The sequence below is a fragment of the Desmodus rotundus genome, chromosome 1 (genome assembly GCF_022682495.2).
Source record: "Desmodus rotundus isolate HL8 chromosome 1, HLdesRot8A.1, whole genome shotgun sequence".
Taxonomy (NCBI): Eukaryota; Metazoa; Chordata; class Mammalia; order Chiroptera; family Phyllostomidae; genus Desmodus; species Desmodus rotundus.
Genome location: NC_071387.1, coordinates 111,944,274 through 111,959,975, shown reverse-complemented (window position 1 = coordinate 111,959,975; position 15,702 = coordinate 111,944,274). Strand labels below are relative to the sequence as shown.

The 15,702-nt window shown below is 46.8% G+C and overlaps 1 protein-coding gene across 1 annotated transcript in view; it reads right to left on the bottom strand.

Annotated features, from left to right (window-relative positions):
* The window catches only part of XYLT1 (xylosyltransferase 1), a 302,709-nt gene that overhangs the window by 212,093 nt on the left and 74,914 nt on the right, over nt 1-15,702 (bottom strand). Inside the window, exon 2 of the mRNA XM_053929510.1 lies at nt 1,966-2,004. Within this exon, the coding sequence (XP_053785485.1) occupies nt 1,966-2,004 (39 nt within the window). The remainder of the gene's footprint in view (nt 1-1,965; nt 2,005-15,702) is intronic.

Below are 15,702 nucleotides of genomic sequence, written 5' to 3'. Positions count from 1 at the left end.
GGGGGATATTTAGCAGCATCCCTGGTTTCTACCTACTAAGTGCTAGCAGTAACCCACCCCACAAGGGGAGATAATGCAAAATGTCTCCAGACATTGCCCAATGCCCTTGGGGGGTTGAAGATACCCCTGGTTGGGAACCATTAGCTTAGGATAAGTCTACTTCTGAAAGTAAAAAACATTATAATTCAAGGAAAAATGTATTTTTAGGTGTTTTAATAGAACAAGTGCAATTCACCTATGGCACACTTGGCTGAGGTAATATGTGAATGGCAGACGTTTGGAAATGTCAGACCAGAGGATGACCAAACAGGCAGAAGAAACTGGGTCTTTATCTACTCCCTCAAAGTCCCACCCACCGCCCCTTCCTGCCAGCTCTGTTGTCTGGTCAACCCTGAAGCCAACGTAACTAAATACGTATGCTGGGAAATCAAAGGACAGAAGAATACAAAGAAACCCTGAGAATCCACTTGCCCTACGTCTGGCCTTCCTGCTCAAGGAAGGAAGAGTAGGGGGGATTCCTGCCTCTCACCCTTTGGGAAGACTGAGGCAGAGATGCAGTGAGAGGGCAGGACCACCAGAAGAGGGTAGAAAGCGAGGCAGGTGGTCCTTTCCAGAGAGCTCCAGAACCACCCAGCTGCTGCTATTCAGCCTTTAGATGTTCCAATAGGTTTATCTGTGGGGCTCTGGATGGCACCCATCCTGTCTGTCTTCTCTCTTTACTCTCTGACCAATTCACAATGATGAGGACATGGTAAATCCAAAGGTACACCAGCCCCTTCAATTCCCGTCTGGAAGGTAACAGTTCTCTTGATTTAAAGAGCTAACACTCACAAGAACTTAGGCCAGGAGTGCCAAACTCATTTTCACCGGGGGCCACATCAGTCTCACAGTTGCCTTCAAAGGGCCGAATGTAATTTCAAGTCCTTAACAGTTAAGGAGTAGTTACATTTGTACAGTCCTAAAATTATTTCATCCCCTTGAAGGCAACCGCAAGGCTGATGTGGCCCCTGGTGAACATGAGTTTGATACCCCTGACTTAGGCTGTATCAATGACTTTATGACTCTATATCAAGAATTCCCTGTAATTCTCACCACAACCCTGCAAGGTGGGCACTCTCACCGTAGTAATATTCCAGATGAGAAGAGGGAGGCCTAGAGGTTAAGTGACCTCTCAGGGCCAGCAGACGTGGATCTGAAATTCTACCTGGGTCTGCTGGACTCCAAGGCCCATGCTCACAGCTGCACTGCTGTCCCCACTGGAAAGTGAAATGAGAGCCATGTCCTCCTTACAAGGCCCATTGGTCACCTGCTCCACACAGAAACAGCATTGCCATCCAGATTCTTCACAGCCGCTGCCCTCACTGCCAAGGAGAGAAAGTTTTCCAAACCCAAAGTCATGGAAGAACCACCATATCCCACGGCATGGCTCCCCTTCTGCCTCCTCCCTCCCTTTCCGTTCACCTCCTCATGATTGGTGGTCAGAAGCAAATGATGGAGGAAATGATGGAGGAAAACTCAAAGGAAATGGATATAGTTCTTTCTATGGTGCTTTCATTTATTTTATTTACTTTTTATTTTTAATTGAATTTATTGAGGTGACATTGGTTAATAAAATTACATAGGTTTCAGGTGTACAATGATATAATACATCATCTGTACAGTGTACTGTGTGTTCACCACCAAAGTCAAGTCTCCTTCCATCACCATTTATCCTCCAAATATCCTCTTCTACCTCCTATTGTGCTTTCAGACACCTGGGCACACGCATGTGTGCGCACACACAGTGAGCTGGTGTGTGAACCCACATGTGCATGCCTGCACATCCTGACGGGACAGGGCAGCCTTATGTGCGTGTCCTAGCTTTCTGAGCCATGGAGCCAAGAGGACGCACAGACGCTCCCTGGAGAGCGGGTGCAGGAACACCAGTGCAGAGGTAAGTGACAAAGACAATGGGAAGGTACTGACCTGGGTCTCCAGGGTGATCAGCGGACTTGGGTGTGGGTCCTGTGGGAAGAAAGGAGAAAACACACATGAGTGGTGGGCAAATTTAACCTACTGCCCCCCCATCAATTAAAACAACGCTAGATCTCTTCAGTGTTTAAGCACCCCACAAGTAGGCTGCCCAACTCTGTCTCCCCCAGTCTGTAAGACATGAGTAGAGCACGGCCCAATCTCCAATGTCCCCCCAATACCCAGATGGTTAAGGAGGCTCAAGCTTTTCATGAAGAGGTTAAGAGGACCCCTACATGGAGATCATGCAAAATGATGAAGTATAAAGAAATAAGAAACTAAGTATATTCAATCTCTATATGAAGGAAAAGATGGGTCCATAAAAGGATTAGAAATAAGCCTGAAAGAACGTAGAGTCCCAGTTAGGGGCAAGGCCAGCAACCTGTGTCTGATCTTGGAAAGAATAAGGGAAGAAATGAGACAGAGATAGAGGAAGAAAAGAGCTTAATTCTTGGTTTGCAGAGCACATTCCAATGGGCTGGGGAAGATCTTTTTCAGGAGACAGAAGGCCAGAGAAAAGTCCGATTCATTCGCTCTCTCTAAAAAAGCCAATTGACTGGAAATGCTTGGTGGTCATGTCTCGGGTCATTAAACATGAACTCTCTGGGTGGGGGCCAGGGTGGGTACGGAGGTGGAAGGGACAAATGGGGAGGAGGTAGTGGTTTTCAGCTAGTGGTTTCCAAGAAAAACAGGAAACCTGGCACATAAAGGCTATTTCTGTCTGCACAATGTTGGCTCTGAACTTAACTGTCTTGGATTTGTAATTCTGGGAAAGCAATCTCAAGCTGCCTCTTACAGAGAATGGGCATGACACACAAACTCAGTTGGAAGCTTTGCTTTATCCAAGCAGATTTCCCAATACAGGCTTCTAGGAAGCCATTCAAATTAGCAGCAGCTCACTGGGCTATATGGTGAACAAGCAAGAACACATGTAGGAATCATGCCATATTTGTCCTTCTGTGTCTAACTTATTTCACTGGGCATCATGTCCCCCAGGTGTATCTATGTTGTCACATATAGCAGGACGTCCTTCTTTTTAAAGGCTGGGTATTATTCCATTATGTGCACATACCACATTTTCTTCCTCATCCATCAGTGGACATTCAGGCTGTTTACATATCTGGGTCATTGTAAATATGGCTTCAATGGGCATGGGAGTGCATATAGTATTCCACTTATATGCAGAATCTAAAATAGTCAAACTCACAGAAGCAGAGAGTAGAATGATGGTCGCCAGGGGCTTGGGGGGAGGGGGAGGGAATAGGGAACTGGGTTGCTCTTCAGGAAGTATGAACTTTCAGGTGAGCAAGACGAATGAGCTGTAGAGAACTGCTGTACAACATCGTACCTGTAGTCAACAATATGCTTTGTGCACTTAAATTTTGTCAGCCGGGTAAACCTCATGTTAAGTGTTCTCATCACAGTAAAAAAAAGAAGGACTAATAGAAAAATGGAAACATTTTGAACCCCTATCCTAGTGAACTGTGGTCTCTTTACAATGACACCTATTTATAATAATTCTGATGAGTGTAGGAGCCACGAACCCAGGGAATTTTGAGCTCTGGTCAGTTCTGACTTTTCAAGATGGGGGATTTCTCTCCCCGAGTTCCACTTCTGAGTCTAAATGCCAGCATTTCTTCAATGGTGAAATTGGCAAGAGAACATCTCGCTCTGATTTCCACATTCCACCCAGGCACAGAATCCTTCTTATACTCCAGGAAAATACTGCGGGGAACATTTCTCCCACTCTCCCCACATTGCAGCTTTGGGGGAACTGGAAGAGTCTTGGAAAGAATACTTCAAACCCTGACTAGCTCTTTCCCAATGGCAGCTACGATGGGTGAGAAACTTCACTGAGCCACTTGTTTCAAGTGAGCAGGCTCACTAGTGTAGCTGTCCTTCGTTCGGTAGAGCCCCTCCAGCTAGCCCCTTGATCCCTGGTACGCAGAGAGAGTTATGCTTCCAGCTTCCCTGTGTTAAGCAAGCACACTGGGCAGGGCCCATTTTTGCCTTGAGGAGGCAAGGCCATCCTCCCGGTGTGTGACAGGCGGAGGGAGTCAGATTGCAGGCATGCTGCTTAGTGAGTGAGGGCATTCCACGTCTGCTCTTCAGCTCAGAGAAGTCTGTGGGTGTCTGTCTCCATTCAGATCCCACCAACGAGATTTTGATTGAAAGATAAGCTGCATAGGAGACTCAAACCTTAGCCTCTTTCTCAAAGCCACATCCATGCAAAGCACTGCATTGGGGTGTTGGGTGTGTGCCCAGACTAATTAAATTGTACTTCACAGCCCATTTGGCCATTGTTTGGGGCTTATGCTTCATTGCTCAGGATCCCAAGGGGGTGAAGAGGGGAAAATGCCATCGTGAGCCCCTAACAAGAACTTCACTAGAAAAGACCTTCCTTGGGAAACCACAGGACATCTTGGGTCAACTGTTTTGACAAAACCAAGAGCCTCATGCCTGGATACAGTAATGTACCAACTCTTTATCTGATGTTCCAAGATCAGAGACCCTATGGGTACATGGTCAGGGGTCCAATATTCATTAAAAAGCTTCTGGAAGACAAAAGCACAAATGCTATCTATTTAGCATGTTAATTTCCTAGCCAAGAAGATAAAGTACTCACAAGTGGCTAGTCATTAACATTAGGATTCACTTGCCAACAGAATTTTGCTCCCCTCCCTCTGTGTACATTTGAAATATAGGCCTCTCTCTACAGAGCCTCAATCCAGAGGATCCTCAAGGTATGACTACTTATCTGTGAGGTCTCACTTTCAGCAACATCTTCCTTAATTGGAAAGGCTAACGAAGTGGAACCAGGTCAATGATGCTGTCTGCCTAATCCATCCTGTCTGTCTAAACTGGGATTCCTTGCTTTACAGTAGAGTAAATTCCTGTCTGTCAGAGGAAAGGCTCCTCTAGAACAAAGAGGAATTTGCAATGTGCTCGGATGCTGCCGGGTGCTTTTAGAATCTTAATGAGGTAACAGGAACCAGGGAAGCACCTAAAGCAAGGAAAGTCCTTTCATAGCAGGTATTGCAATGACTGAATTGGGGAAGCCAAACGGAGAACTAGGTAGACTGAATTCATGTCCTCATTCTCCACCACTCCCTATATCCACACCCTATGGTCATGAGAGTTTGCATTTCTTTGTAGAGCATGCTTCCTGATCCTCTGGCCTCAGCCTTGCCCATCTGACTTGCTTTGTCCAACGGGAGGTTAGCAGACATGGCATCAGCAGCAGCTTGAAATGTGCTTGTGAGGTGGAGCGTGACCTCTGGTGCTTTTGTCCTCAGCACGTGAAGAACATGCCCCAGGTAGCCTGCTGGTCCAAGGAGGATTGGAGACACATGGAACAGATCTGGACCCAACCTACAGCTTGAATTCAAGCCCAGTCTACAGTCGCCACCCACAGCCAACCTTCAGACAAACTGTAAGCCTGCTTTTCCCTCACCCTGTATATTTATTTTAACCCCTTGAGTTTAGGGGTGATCTGTTATACAGGAAGAGTCTCATTTTATTGGGCTTAACAGATACTGGGTTTTTACAAACTGAAGATTCTCCCCCAGCAAAAAGAGTACAACTTGCTGAAGGCTCAGGTGATGGTTAACATTTTTTATCAATAAAGTATTTTTAATTAAGCTCTGTACATTGTTTTTTTTAGACATGCCATTGCACACTTAATAGACAACAGTAAAATGTAACCATAACTTTCATATGCACTGGAAAATCCAAAAATGTGTACCAGGAACCCCCTAAATCCATGCTAAGTGGTCTCGAAGCAAACCTGCAGTGTCTCTGAGGTGTGCCCCAGAGATGTAAGGCATCGTTGTGGCAGTCCTACCTGATATGTTTTCCAAAGACTGATCACAATAGAACCAAAACTTATCGTAAAAACACTCCAGCCTTGGAAACAAAAGGTACAGTTCTCCCTAAGTCTGCAAATATATCCCAGAGACCTGAAGTAACTATAACTAATAGCTACGATTTATCGAGAACCTACCATGTACCAAGCTCCATGCAAGGTGTACATGATGCCAAACAAAGGGATACTGGACCACCAGGATCTAGTGCCACCTATGAGTTAGCCTTCAGCCCTCTTTGCCGAATGCACCAGTCCTTCTGAAGTTATTGAGATGCCATTACAACAACACGAACGGAAATAACCACACAGAATCCTCTTGCCCTGAGATCAAGGCAGTTTTCATTCCTCTGGTTTATTCTACACTGTATTCCATGGGCATATTCCTTGATCAAGGTCAAGAATATTCATGAAAACTAGTAATAATCAGTAACCTACTAAGGTAATAATTAAGTAATAACTAATAACTTGTTACCTTCTTACCATGTTCCAGGCACTAGCTTAGCCTCTACGGATTTATCACTCCGTTTACCCCTTACAACAATCCAATGAGGAAGACACTACCGTTATTCCCATTTAGAGACGGGTGCAGTGAAGACCAGAGAGATGAGTAATCTGTCCTAAATTACACAGATAGTGCTGCAGCCTGGAAGCGATCTCAGCGCCCTGCCCCCAAGAAACGTATGCTCTGTTGTTTCATAGTGGTACTGTTTAAAAATGCAGGCCCACCTCAGATGGAGTAATCTTGCAACCTGGATTATTTTGATCAAAAGGAAGAATACTTACAGCAAATAAAAGGTTCCACTGGGACAACTACTAGAATCCTTTTTTTAGCATGTGTCTTTTTTTTAAGGGAGTGGACATGGTTGATGGAAATGAGAACACATGTCATGACTAAAAACAAAACCCAGTCGCTTTGCCACAACAGGGAACTGGGTAGAGTTAGCCACATCCAACCACACACGTTCACTGAGTTCCAACTCGGCAGCTATTGCTATGCCTGGCGGGCACCATGAGGGAGACAGAAATGAGTTTAAATGATTCTGTGTGCACTTCTATTCCCAAAGCGAACTGTTTAAATAAGAGGTGGGAGCCTGATTACAGGTCCTGGAGAAATGAAACTTGTTTGCATCCCGCAGGACTTGTTTGTAAGACCAGGACGCCAGGCTCTAATGTTTTCGAGCTCATCTAGGCCAAAGGCCTAGTTTTAATAAGCAATTAAGCTTTCATAAGAAAGTAGAGAGGAGAGAAGGAGGAATTCGTTCATTGTCATTCCATGCATGCATCAAATATTTCTGTCTTTCCTGGTCGGTGTTGAGCCCTGAGCTAAGCCTCAGCAGTTGGAAGGGGTGTTCCCTTCCTTTGCTTTGAAGATACAAGATAGCATTTACTCTTGGGCCTTAGGCGATGGCTTTGGTGTAGAGGTGACAATCCTGTGACTCAAGCCTTCAGAGCCAAACTTCCCCATGGAGCCTATCAAGGCAGCAGATGGATGATGGGCCCCTAAGGTACCACCTGTGCACAGACACACCCAGAAGAACACCTCTGAAGGCTGCACGGCACTTTCTTCCTGTGAGCTGTCTGATCGTTGACGGAAGCAGGAAGCTTCCACCATCAGGACATTGTGCCTCACTCTCAGTCACCGTCAAACACCGGGTGCCTCAGGAAATGCAATGAACTCTTCGTGGGGTCTGAGGCTGAAAGGAACAAAAACGCACCAGCAGCACTCTGGCCCACTGGAGAAATGGGCTCATTGGCGACTATGATTGGAAGCTGAGTTTGATGTTAAGCCTGAGACCTAAATGGACACTGTCACTTGTACGAAGGGCCTGGCACAGGGCAAGGAAGGAACACTCAATGGGAAAGGGTGCGGGTTTGCAGGGGCAGCCCTAGGTTTAAATCCTGTGCAACCACTATATTAATCTACTCAGGCTGCCACAACAAAAAACCATGGATTGACTCTGTGGCTCATACGACAGAAATGTATTTTCTCGCAGTGCTGGAGGCTACACGTCCAAGATCAAGGTGACAGCAGGGTTGTTTCCTTCTGTGGGCTCTCTCCTCAGTCCTTGGCTGGTGGTCTTCCCAGTGTCTTCCCATTGTCTTCCCACCGTGCATGAGTATCCCTGGGGGCCCCGTGTGTCCAAATGTCCTCTTCTTGTAAGGACACCAGGCAGGTTGCTTTAGGGCCCACCCTAAAGGCCTCATTTAACTCAATCACCTCCTTAAAAGGCCCTATCTCCAAATACAGTCACGTTCTGAGGTGCTGAGGGTTAGCAGTTCAGCAGATAACAGCCACTTAGTAGGCTTTCAACCTTGGACAAATTTCTTAGCTTCTGTGAGCTTTACTTTTCTCATTTACACAATGTAAACAGATGGAACTGTATTGAATTTGTCTGGGACCTTTTTGTAAGGAAAAAAGGGCAATAATAACAATTACACCCTCTTAACCAGTGTGATCGTAGGCTGTCTCTTGCAAACTCAGATATATGATCACCTCCTGTTGACAATGGGATAGCTCTGACATCACAGGTTGTTGTGAACATCACACTAAACCCGTGACTTAGAATGTCTGGAGCATGGTGAAAGGCTGAAAAATAATTGTCCCTTAGTTCATTTCTTCTAGGCTTAAGAAGGCTCAGACATATCCCTCTACCCACCAAACTCACTCAACTACAATTCTTCTGAACTGCAAGGCACTGCAGACACCAGCTAAACCAATTCCATTTGACAGCAGCAAAAGGAGTAAATTTAGCTGCTCCATTTTGAATGCCTACTTTGTGCCAAGCACATGGAATACTTGCAACCCAGCCAAGAGAGGTATCAAACTCCCCATTTTACAGATCAGATAACCGATGCTCAGCGAGGATAATTTGCTCAAAAACACAGGGCAGATGTGGGAGGGAGCCAGGACTGGTGCTCAGGTTTCTAAGTTGTCAGAAACTGGTCCCTTAACCCAAATCCTGGTGATTCTAAAGCATGAACTTACTGACTCAGGATTGCTGGGCATATATCCAAAGAATCTGCTTTTTTATTAAACACCCATGGGGATGTCTTATGTATACCAGGGCCCAAGAACCCTGGCACTACTACATCATGAATAACACAAGACTGAAGGCATCCAAGGTGACAAAGATAGCCAGTGAGAAACCAAGAACAGGATCCCAACCTCTAATGCCCAAGCCAGCCACCGAGTGTGCGATGCATGCAGGGAACTTTGGTGCTCACCCGCTGCGACCCTGAGATGTTTCCATGATGACTGTGTCTCAGTCTGTTCGGCCTGCTCTAACAGAATACCATAGACTGGGCAGCTTATAAAACAACAGAAATGTCTATCTCACCATTCTGGAGGCTAGAAAGTCCAAGATCAAGGAGCTTCCTGGTTCACAAAGGGCCAACTTCTTGCTGTGTCCTCACCTAGCGGAATGGGTAAGAGAGTTCTCCAGGGCGTTTTCTATAGAGGCACAAATCACGTTCTCCGCAATCTGCCCTCCCAAAGGTGATGGTGATGATCTCATCACCTCCCAAAGGCCCCATCTCCTAACACCATCATATTGGGTGTTAGTATTTCAGTCCACAGCAGGGTGCAAGGTGTCTTTCACCCCTTCCTTTCTCCCCGCTATTATGTCGAAGAAATCCATTCTGCCCCAGCAACCCTGTCACCACCCTCCTCCTACCTGCGTTCCTGACCCAGGATACACAACCCTTCTCAACTCCTTCTCTAGATCTAGTCCCAGCAACAGAGGTGCTCACACAATGGGGCTTTGTCTCTAGATGTCCCTGTGGAATTTCACAGCAAGCTTATCTCCTTCTGCCAGTGGGTCCTGAGATGAAGCAGGGCACGTGCAGGGCGGGTGGCACTGGGCGATGAGGGAGGGATGCCAAGGACACAGAACTCCTCTTGTTCTCAAAGAAAGGCTGCATTCGGAATGTGAACGCAGGCCAGATTCACACAGCACCAGCCTTGTTGGGAAACGCGAACTCACCTCCAGACAGGGCTCAGGGGAGAAAATAGAAACCCCACTGAGACGACTAGGGGGTTCTCAGGCTTTAAAGGGATGGTGGTAGGTACGGTCAGGCCCACAAAAATGGGTGTATTTTCCTTATTCTGTCTGTCTGTTTCTCTCTGTTATATTTAAAAAAAAATAAATTTATAGGAATCTTCGCCATTCTGCATTTGCTCCACATTTTTTAGTCCAGAAGCCAGACCTGAGCAACAGAATCTCAAGCTGAAGCTCCAGCCCCTGGAGTTGGTTAATCACCCACAGCCTTGAAGACGGGAGAAACCACAGACACGTGGAAACTCAGAAATCATTCTAATGCTTCTTCCACTTGGTGTGCGTGTCTCTGAGAACAACAATTACCAAATGTTGTATGTAACTCTTTGTTCTGTGGGTACCTCAACAGACTTTGCAATAATTCTTTACAGAGCACACATAATTATAATTCTCAGAATGACAAGCTTTTGAATGTACCCACCTGGAAGATTAGAGGCTTCAGATATGAAAGTTAAGACAGGGGGGCCAACGGGTGGCCTGTGGATGATTCATACACTGGGTTCTTGGATTGGGGTTCTTTTTTTGGGCCTGTAATATTGATGAAATTGCTGCCAATGTTTCAAAACCAGGATCCTTCATATCCAAGTGCAGATTTCTCAGTTCCCTTTTTAAAAATGGGAGATTTAGCAACACTGGACATGCATTCCTGCAAGACAGCAAAGCGCCCGGCCCAATGGCTGCTGCCTGGCCGCTGCAAGCAGACGGGGTTTTCCCCTGGCATTTAAGCAATTTACCTAGGGTCACATGGCTGCTCAACATTGACGGTAATCCGAATAGTAGCTAACAATGGGTTCCTACCAAATGCCAGACATTATTGCAAGTGGGTATAAGATCTCACCTGAACCTCACCACAACTCTAGACTGTAGGCATTAACAGCCCCATTTCACAGATAGTGCCACCACAGTCAAATCGTGGCAAAGCCAGGATTTGGACCAGGGAAGCGCGGCTCCTGAGGCTGCACTCGTGAACCACTAAGTTGTTCTGCTTCCCAGTGGAACAACCACATCTTGAACCGAATCACGAAACCACAGTCACGGTTCCATGAGCAGCTGGCACAGGAAGCCTTATGAATGAGATGTCATGCTTCCAAGTACCAGACAGATCTTCCCATTTCCTTGCTGTGAGTCTTCAGATTAATTACTTAACTTGTTACAATAATAACAACCGTCCCACATGGTCACTGTGAAGTCTGACTGGGAGGTTACATCAGAGCCTTGCTCAGTGCTGGCATAGAGCGGGCAGCCACAGCTGATCCCGGAGGACAATTACTATAGCTTTACGGTGCTCAAAGGTTATAGCTTTCGCAGCTCAAAGGCATTCCAGACCAGAAACAAGACGTGCCACATTCCAAAACAAAAAACAACAACAACAGAGAAATGCAGCTGTCGCCCGACATAGCCAGGCAAGAGGTCCTGGTAGATCCGTCCAGGGCTCCCTGGGCTTCGTTTGAACACACGAGCCTCCCTGAAGCTTGGAACATAAGCCGTGTCTCCAGCTCAACTCAATAATCAGCTTTTCCCAGGCACAGGCCTTGGCACCTACCAAGTTTGTTCCCACTTGCCATGGTCACCAAGAGGGCAGGTGGCCCAACTGGAACCAATACTGCCGAGTGTCCTGTAGACACTGCCTGGAGTCCAAAGGCACTGTGCTCTGTTCTACAGCTTTGGGGACTGCAGGGCGGGTTTTCTGTTCCACGGGGAAACGGTTCCGCTTTGACTCCCCAAATCTAAGATTGCGAATGCCAGAAATAAACTTAGAGATGAAGGGTAGATGAGCAGTGACCTCCCTGTATGGTGCCCACGGTAGGTATTACTAAGTTATTACTTGGCCTCAGATTCTCAATGTGGTCCTAAGAGCAGACATTTACCAATAGATTCCGGTTTTCCTATGAGAAACTTATTTCCATCCCTGCCCTGAACCAAACCCATCATTTTCTGGCGAGGTAAATGAGATCCGAGATGGGAAGTAAATTTGCTAAAGGCTGCACAGAGTTTATATCAAAACCCGGTCTAGAATCCAAGTTTCTTCATATAAAATCCTGGGTTCATCCCTTTTGCCAAAATAAATTTCTATTCTCTCCCCCCTTTCCTTTATTTCCTCTTCTTCAGCTCTCTCACAAGAGCCTCCAACCAGGACATCTTTTGTTCAAAAGACAGCAGATCCCAGCTCTGGGAAAACTGTGGTTCAGCAGTGCTTCATGTCTGGAATGTTTCCAAGAGGCCACACACACAACTGCTGATTCAAGGCAGGGGGGAAACCGAGCCCAGGCTCTGGAGCGCAGGGTGATGGGAGACGGATCTGCGAAGCAGTCACAGAGGGCACACCCCAGCTCCTGGCCGTGCCTTGGCACAGGCTGGGAGAGAACGGTCAGCAGGTCAGCTTGCAGGGGACAGAGAGGCAAAAGCTTCCTATAATGAGAGTCAGGGTCAAAGTCAGGAGGTTCCAGAGCAGAGAGACTCAGTGCCTCCTTCCTGCTTCCCCATCCTTCTCCTATATTTCGTAATGATAACTGAATGATAATGACAGTGATGATGATGACGACGACATCGATGATGATGGCCACGATGATAGCTATCATTTAAGCCCCTACAAGGCATCCGCCCTGGCAATTTATGTGCATTATTTCAATAAATCCTCAGTCCATCCTCATGGGGTGGCTCCTGCAGGATAAACATAAAGTCTGGAAACACAGATAAATTTATTTTATGCTTTTCCCACAGGGGGATGCTCTTGATGGCATTATGTATTTACATATTTCTAGACTATAGATACCTTGTAGGATTGTTCCTAATTTACAAAGGAGGAAACTGAGGCTCTGAAAGGTTTTAAGACTTGTTCAAAATCCACAGAGCCAGGCCCACTTAACCTTAACATTTTCATAGAAGTTTTATTTTAAAAACATAACCAAAATGCTTGCATGTGGTATGGTTTGACCTACATGGTGCACAGTACTTTTTTTTCACTTGTTGCCAACATTTTCAAAAATAGGGTGGTTTCACAATATCCCAATTTCTGACTTTTCTTTACAAGGCAGAAGATCCAGGTAAGTGGGCATATCAGGCTGGCACGGCCACAGCTGGCGCTGGGCAGCTGCTACCTCCTCATGGTAGGTACACACCCTCCTCTTGACCACAGCCCCTGCCCTGCCCATCTCTTAGCCACCCTACTCTACCACTATCCCCAAAGGAAGGTACCATTTTACCCACCAGGCAGCTCACTCAACATGACTCCACCCTCACCCCCAGTCCTGAGAAAGAAAAGTTGAGGATGCCATGACTTGAGAGAAGATACAGAAAAGTTTCAACAACCCATGACCGAGTTAAGCACTGCAGTTTATTCATTTAGGAGCCTCTACCTGGAGTGCAACGGTCTTGACTTCTTGGGGGTGGCAGCTGGGGAGGCTCCAGTGCAGAGGGCAGAACAGGAAGACCTTGTGAGTGCCCACTCTTTTCTCGCTTCCTGCACAGCCACCCTGTGCAGCTGCCTGTGAACTGGCTGTTTGTTCCGAACCCTCCCGGAAGGAAGCACTCTCATCATCCATGACAACAGACTTGGCCTGAGGAGTCGAGGACGTGCACAGGGCCTACAGGCCCAGCTTTCCTTCTGCAAGGGGCAGCCCCAAAGCTGCAGACAGGAAGATGGGAAGAAAGCACAGCCTGGGATAGAGCATCCTGTGGGCCACAGACAAAGCCCCAGCTGGGGAAAAGGGAGGAGGATGAGGCCAGAGGAAGAGGGTCCGGCGGGGCACATGGATTTTGTACAATGAGCTCCTTTCATCAATGAATAGAGGACTCTCCTCAACTCGGTCTCAATGGCTTTGTTTCTAAAATGACCCATTCTACACCCAGAAAGCCAAATCCGCCAGACCCTGCGCCAAGGTCAGGCAAGAGCCTGAGATCCCCAAGCAAGCTGATAATCAGCACCCAGGAGAGGACCACTGTGCTCGGTCCTGTTTGCTGGCCCAAACGCTACAATGATCCCCTTTCATGTTTAAGCTTTTCTGCACTGGGGTGCAGGGTAAGGAAACTCATTCACACACGTGACATGCTTGGCACAACTGTAGAATCTATTCAGGATAGTAAGTGCTCCCTTCCAGGGAACTTCATTGGGACATCTGTGTGGAGGGGGCAGGGCAGGATTAGAAAGGGCTGGAGAAGCAAGATGCAAGTTGAAGTTTGCAGTGCAAGTTGGTGCATGGCATGGTGGGAATCAAGAGCGATGGCCCAGCAGTAGCCTCTGCTGAGCAGGCACTTGGAGAATGTCATCTTCGAGGGTTTACTGCACAGGCAGCAAACAACAAACTGGGGCCTATGGGCAGTATTCAGCTATGTTTTATTTAGCCTGTGTCATGTTTTAAAAAACGCTATGTATGATGCCAACACTTAAAGTTCAGGAGGTTTCACGTAAAACTGCAAAGTTCTGGCATTTCTTGGAAAATCAGAAAAATGGCCACACAAATCCATCACCTCCATAAGGCAGTGGCTGTCTGGATCTGGGAGTAGCTGTCTCTCTCAGAAGGGGCATGGACCTCCAGCTTGTCACGGCTCCCGCCCCCCACCCCCACATGCTTCCCTCTCTAAGGCTGCCTGCAGGGCAGCTGTGGGCACTGGAGTTTGCAGCCTCTGGTTTATCAAGTCCTGAAAGTCTCAGTGGAGGCCCTGGGGTTGGGCAGGAGTATGAGATGTGGACCACAGACTAGCTGTAAAGCAAACTTGGCTACAAAACCAAGGACTATGTGACTCAGGAAGAGTGTATGAACACACACCAGGAACACTGGGTCAGGAGCAGAGTCTGTGCCCACGGGTAGGGGCTGGGGTCCTGTGCTCTCACGCCCTGCTATATACTATATTGACAACATGTCCTGCTTTCCCAAGGCCAAGGCCCATGCCCTTCGTTTTTCTGCTTAATGAGTCCTGATACTGCCTCACAAGCAGCACTCAGTAAATTCTTGTTGAAGCCAAGTCAATCGACCCTCAAGTCAGGTGGGGTTGGAATCTCAGAGGTGAGTGTTCTAAACCCAGCCAACTTATGAGCTGTAGGATGCTTGCTTGACTACAAGTCAAGTCCTTACTGCAAAGATGAGCCTTGGGATTAAAAGACAGCAGAAGTAGACAAGTTCAACCTACTGACTGGCCAATGTCAATCGGTAGATGAAGTAGAGGTTCATCTTTATGAACTATGTAGCATATCTGATAAACTAAGGCCCATTGGGAAGACATTACATGTACTGACATCATAAAATGAAAGTAACTTCCCCATTATCCAAAGATATAAAAACTCAACAGAAACAAGATAGTTTCCACAGAGTGGTGGCAAGTGCAGCATATTTCATGGTAGTGTTTTAGGTCTAAGAACGTGGATTGAGGTTAATTGTATCTGCTTCTGCTGTATGTAGCCATGACCAGTTTTTTTAGCTCTGTATGAGTGTGTGAGTGCACATATGTATATACACACACGCATCAAAAGCCCTCCTAAGAAGCTGCAGTGGGATCTGTAGATTTTGTCTGTCTAACATCCCTAATGTGGGGGAGTTCCCCCTGAGTCGCCCCACTCCTGGTACTAATTTCAAATGGCTGCTGGGGGACAGGAAGCCACTTCAGGAGAGAGTTCTCCAGGCAGACCTTTATTTCTGAGCCGTGATAGAATCAAGAAAGAAGGAAAGGAAAAACAGGCAGTGTTCCATTTCTGCACTTTGCATTTAGTTATAATTATTCATGCAGGAGCATCTTTAAACACCAAAAGGGGGAAATATTACAGTTGTTCTGATTTCA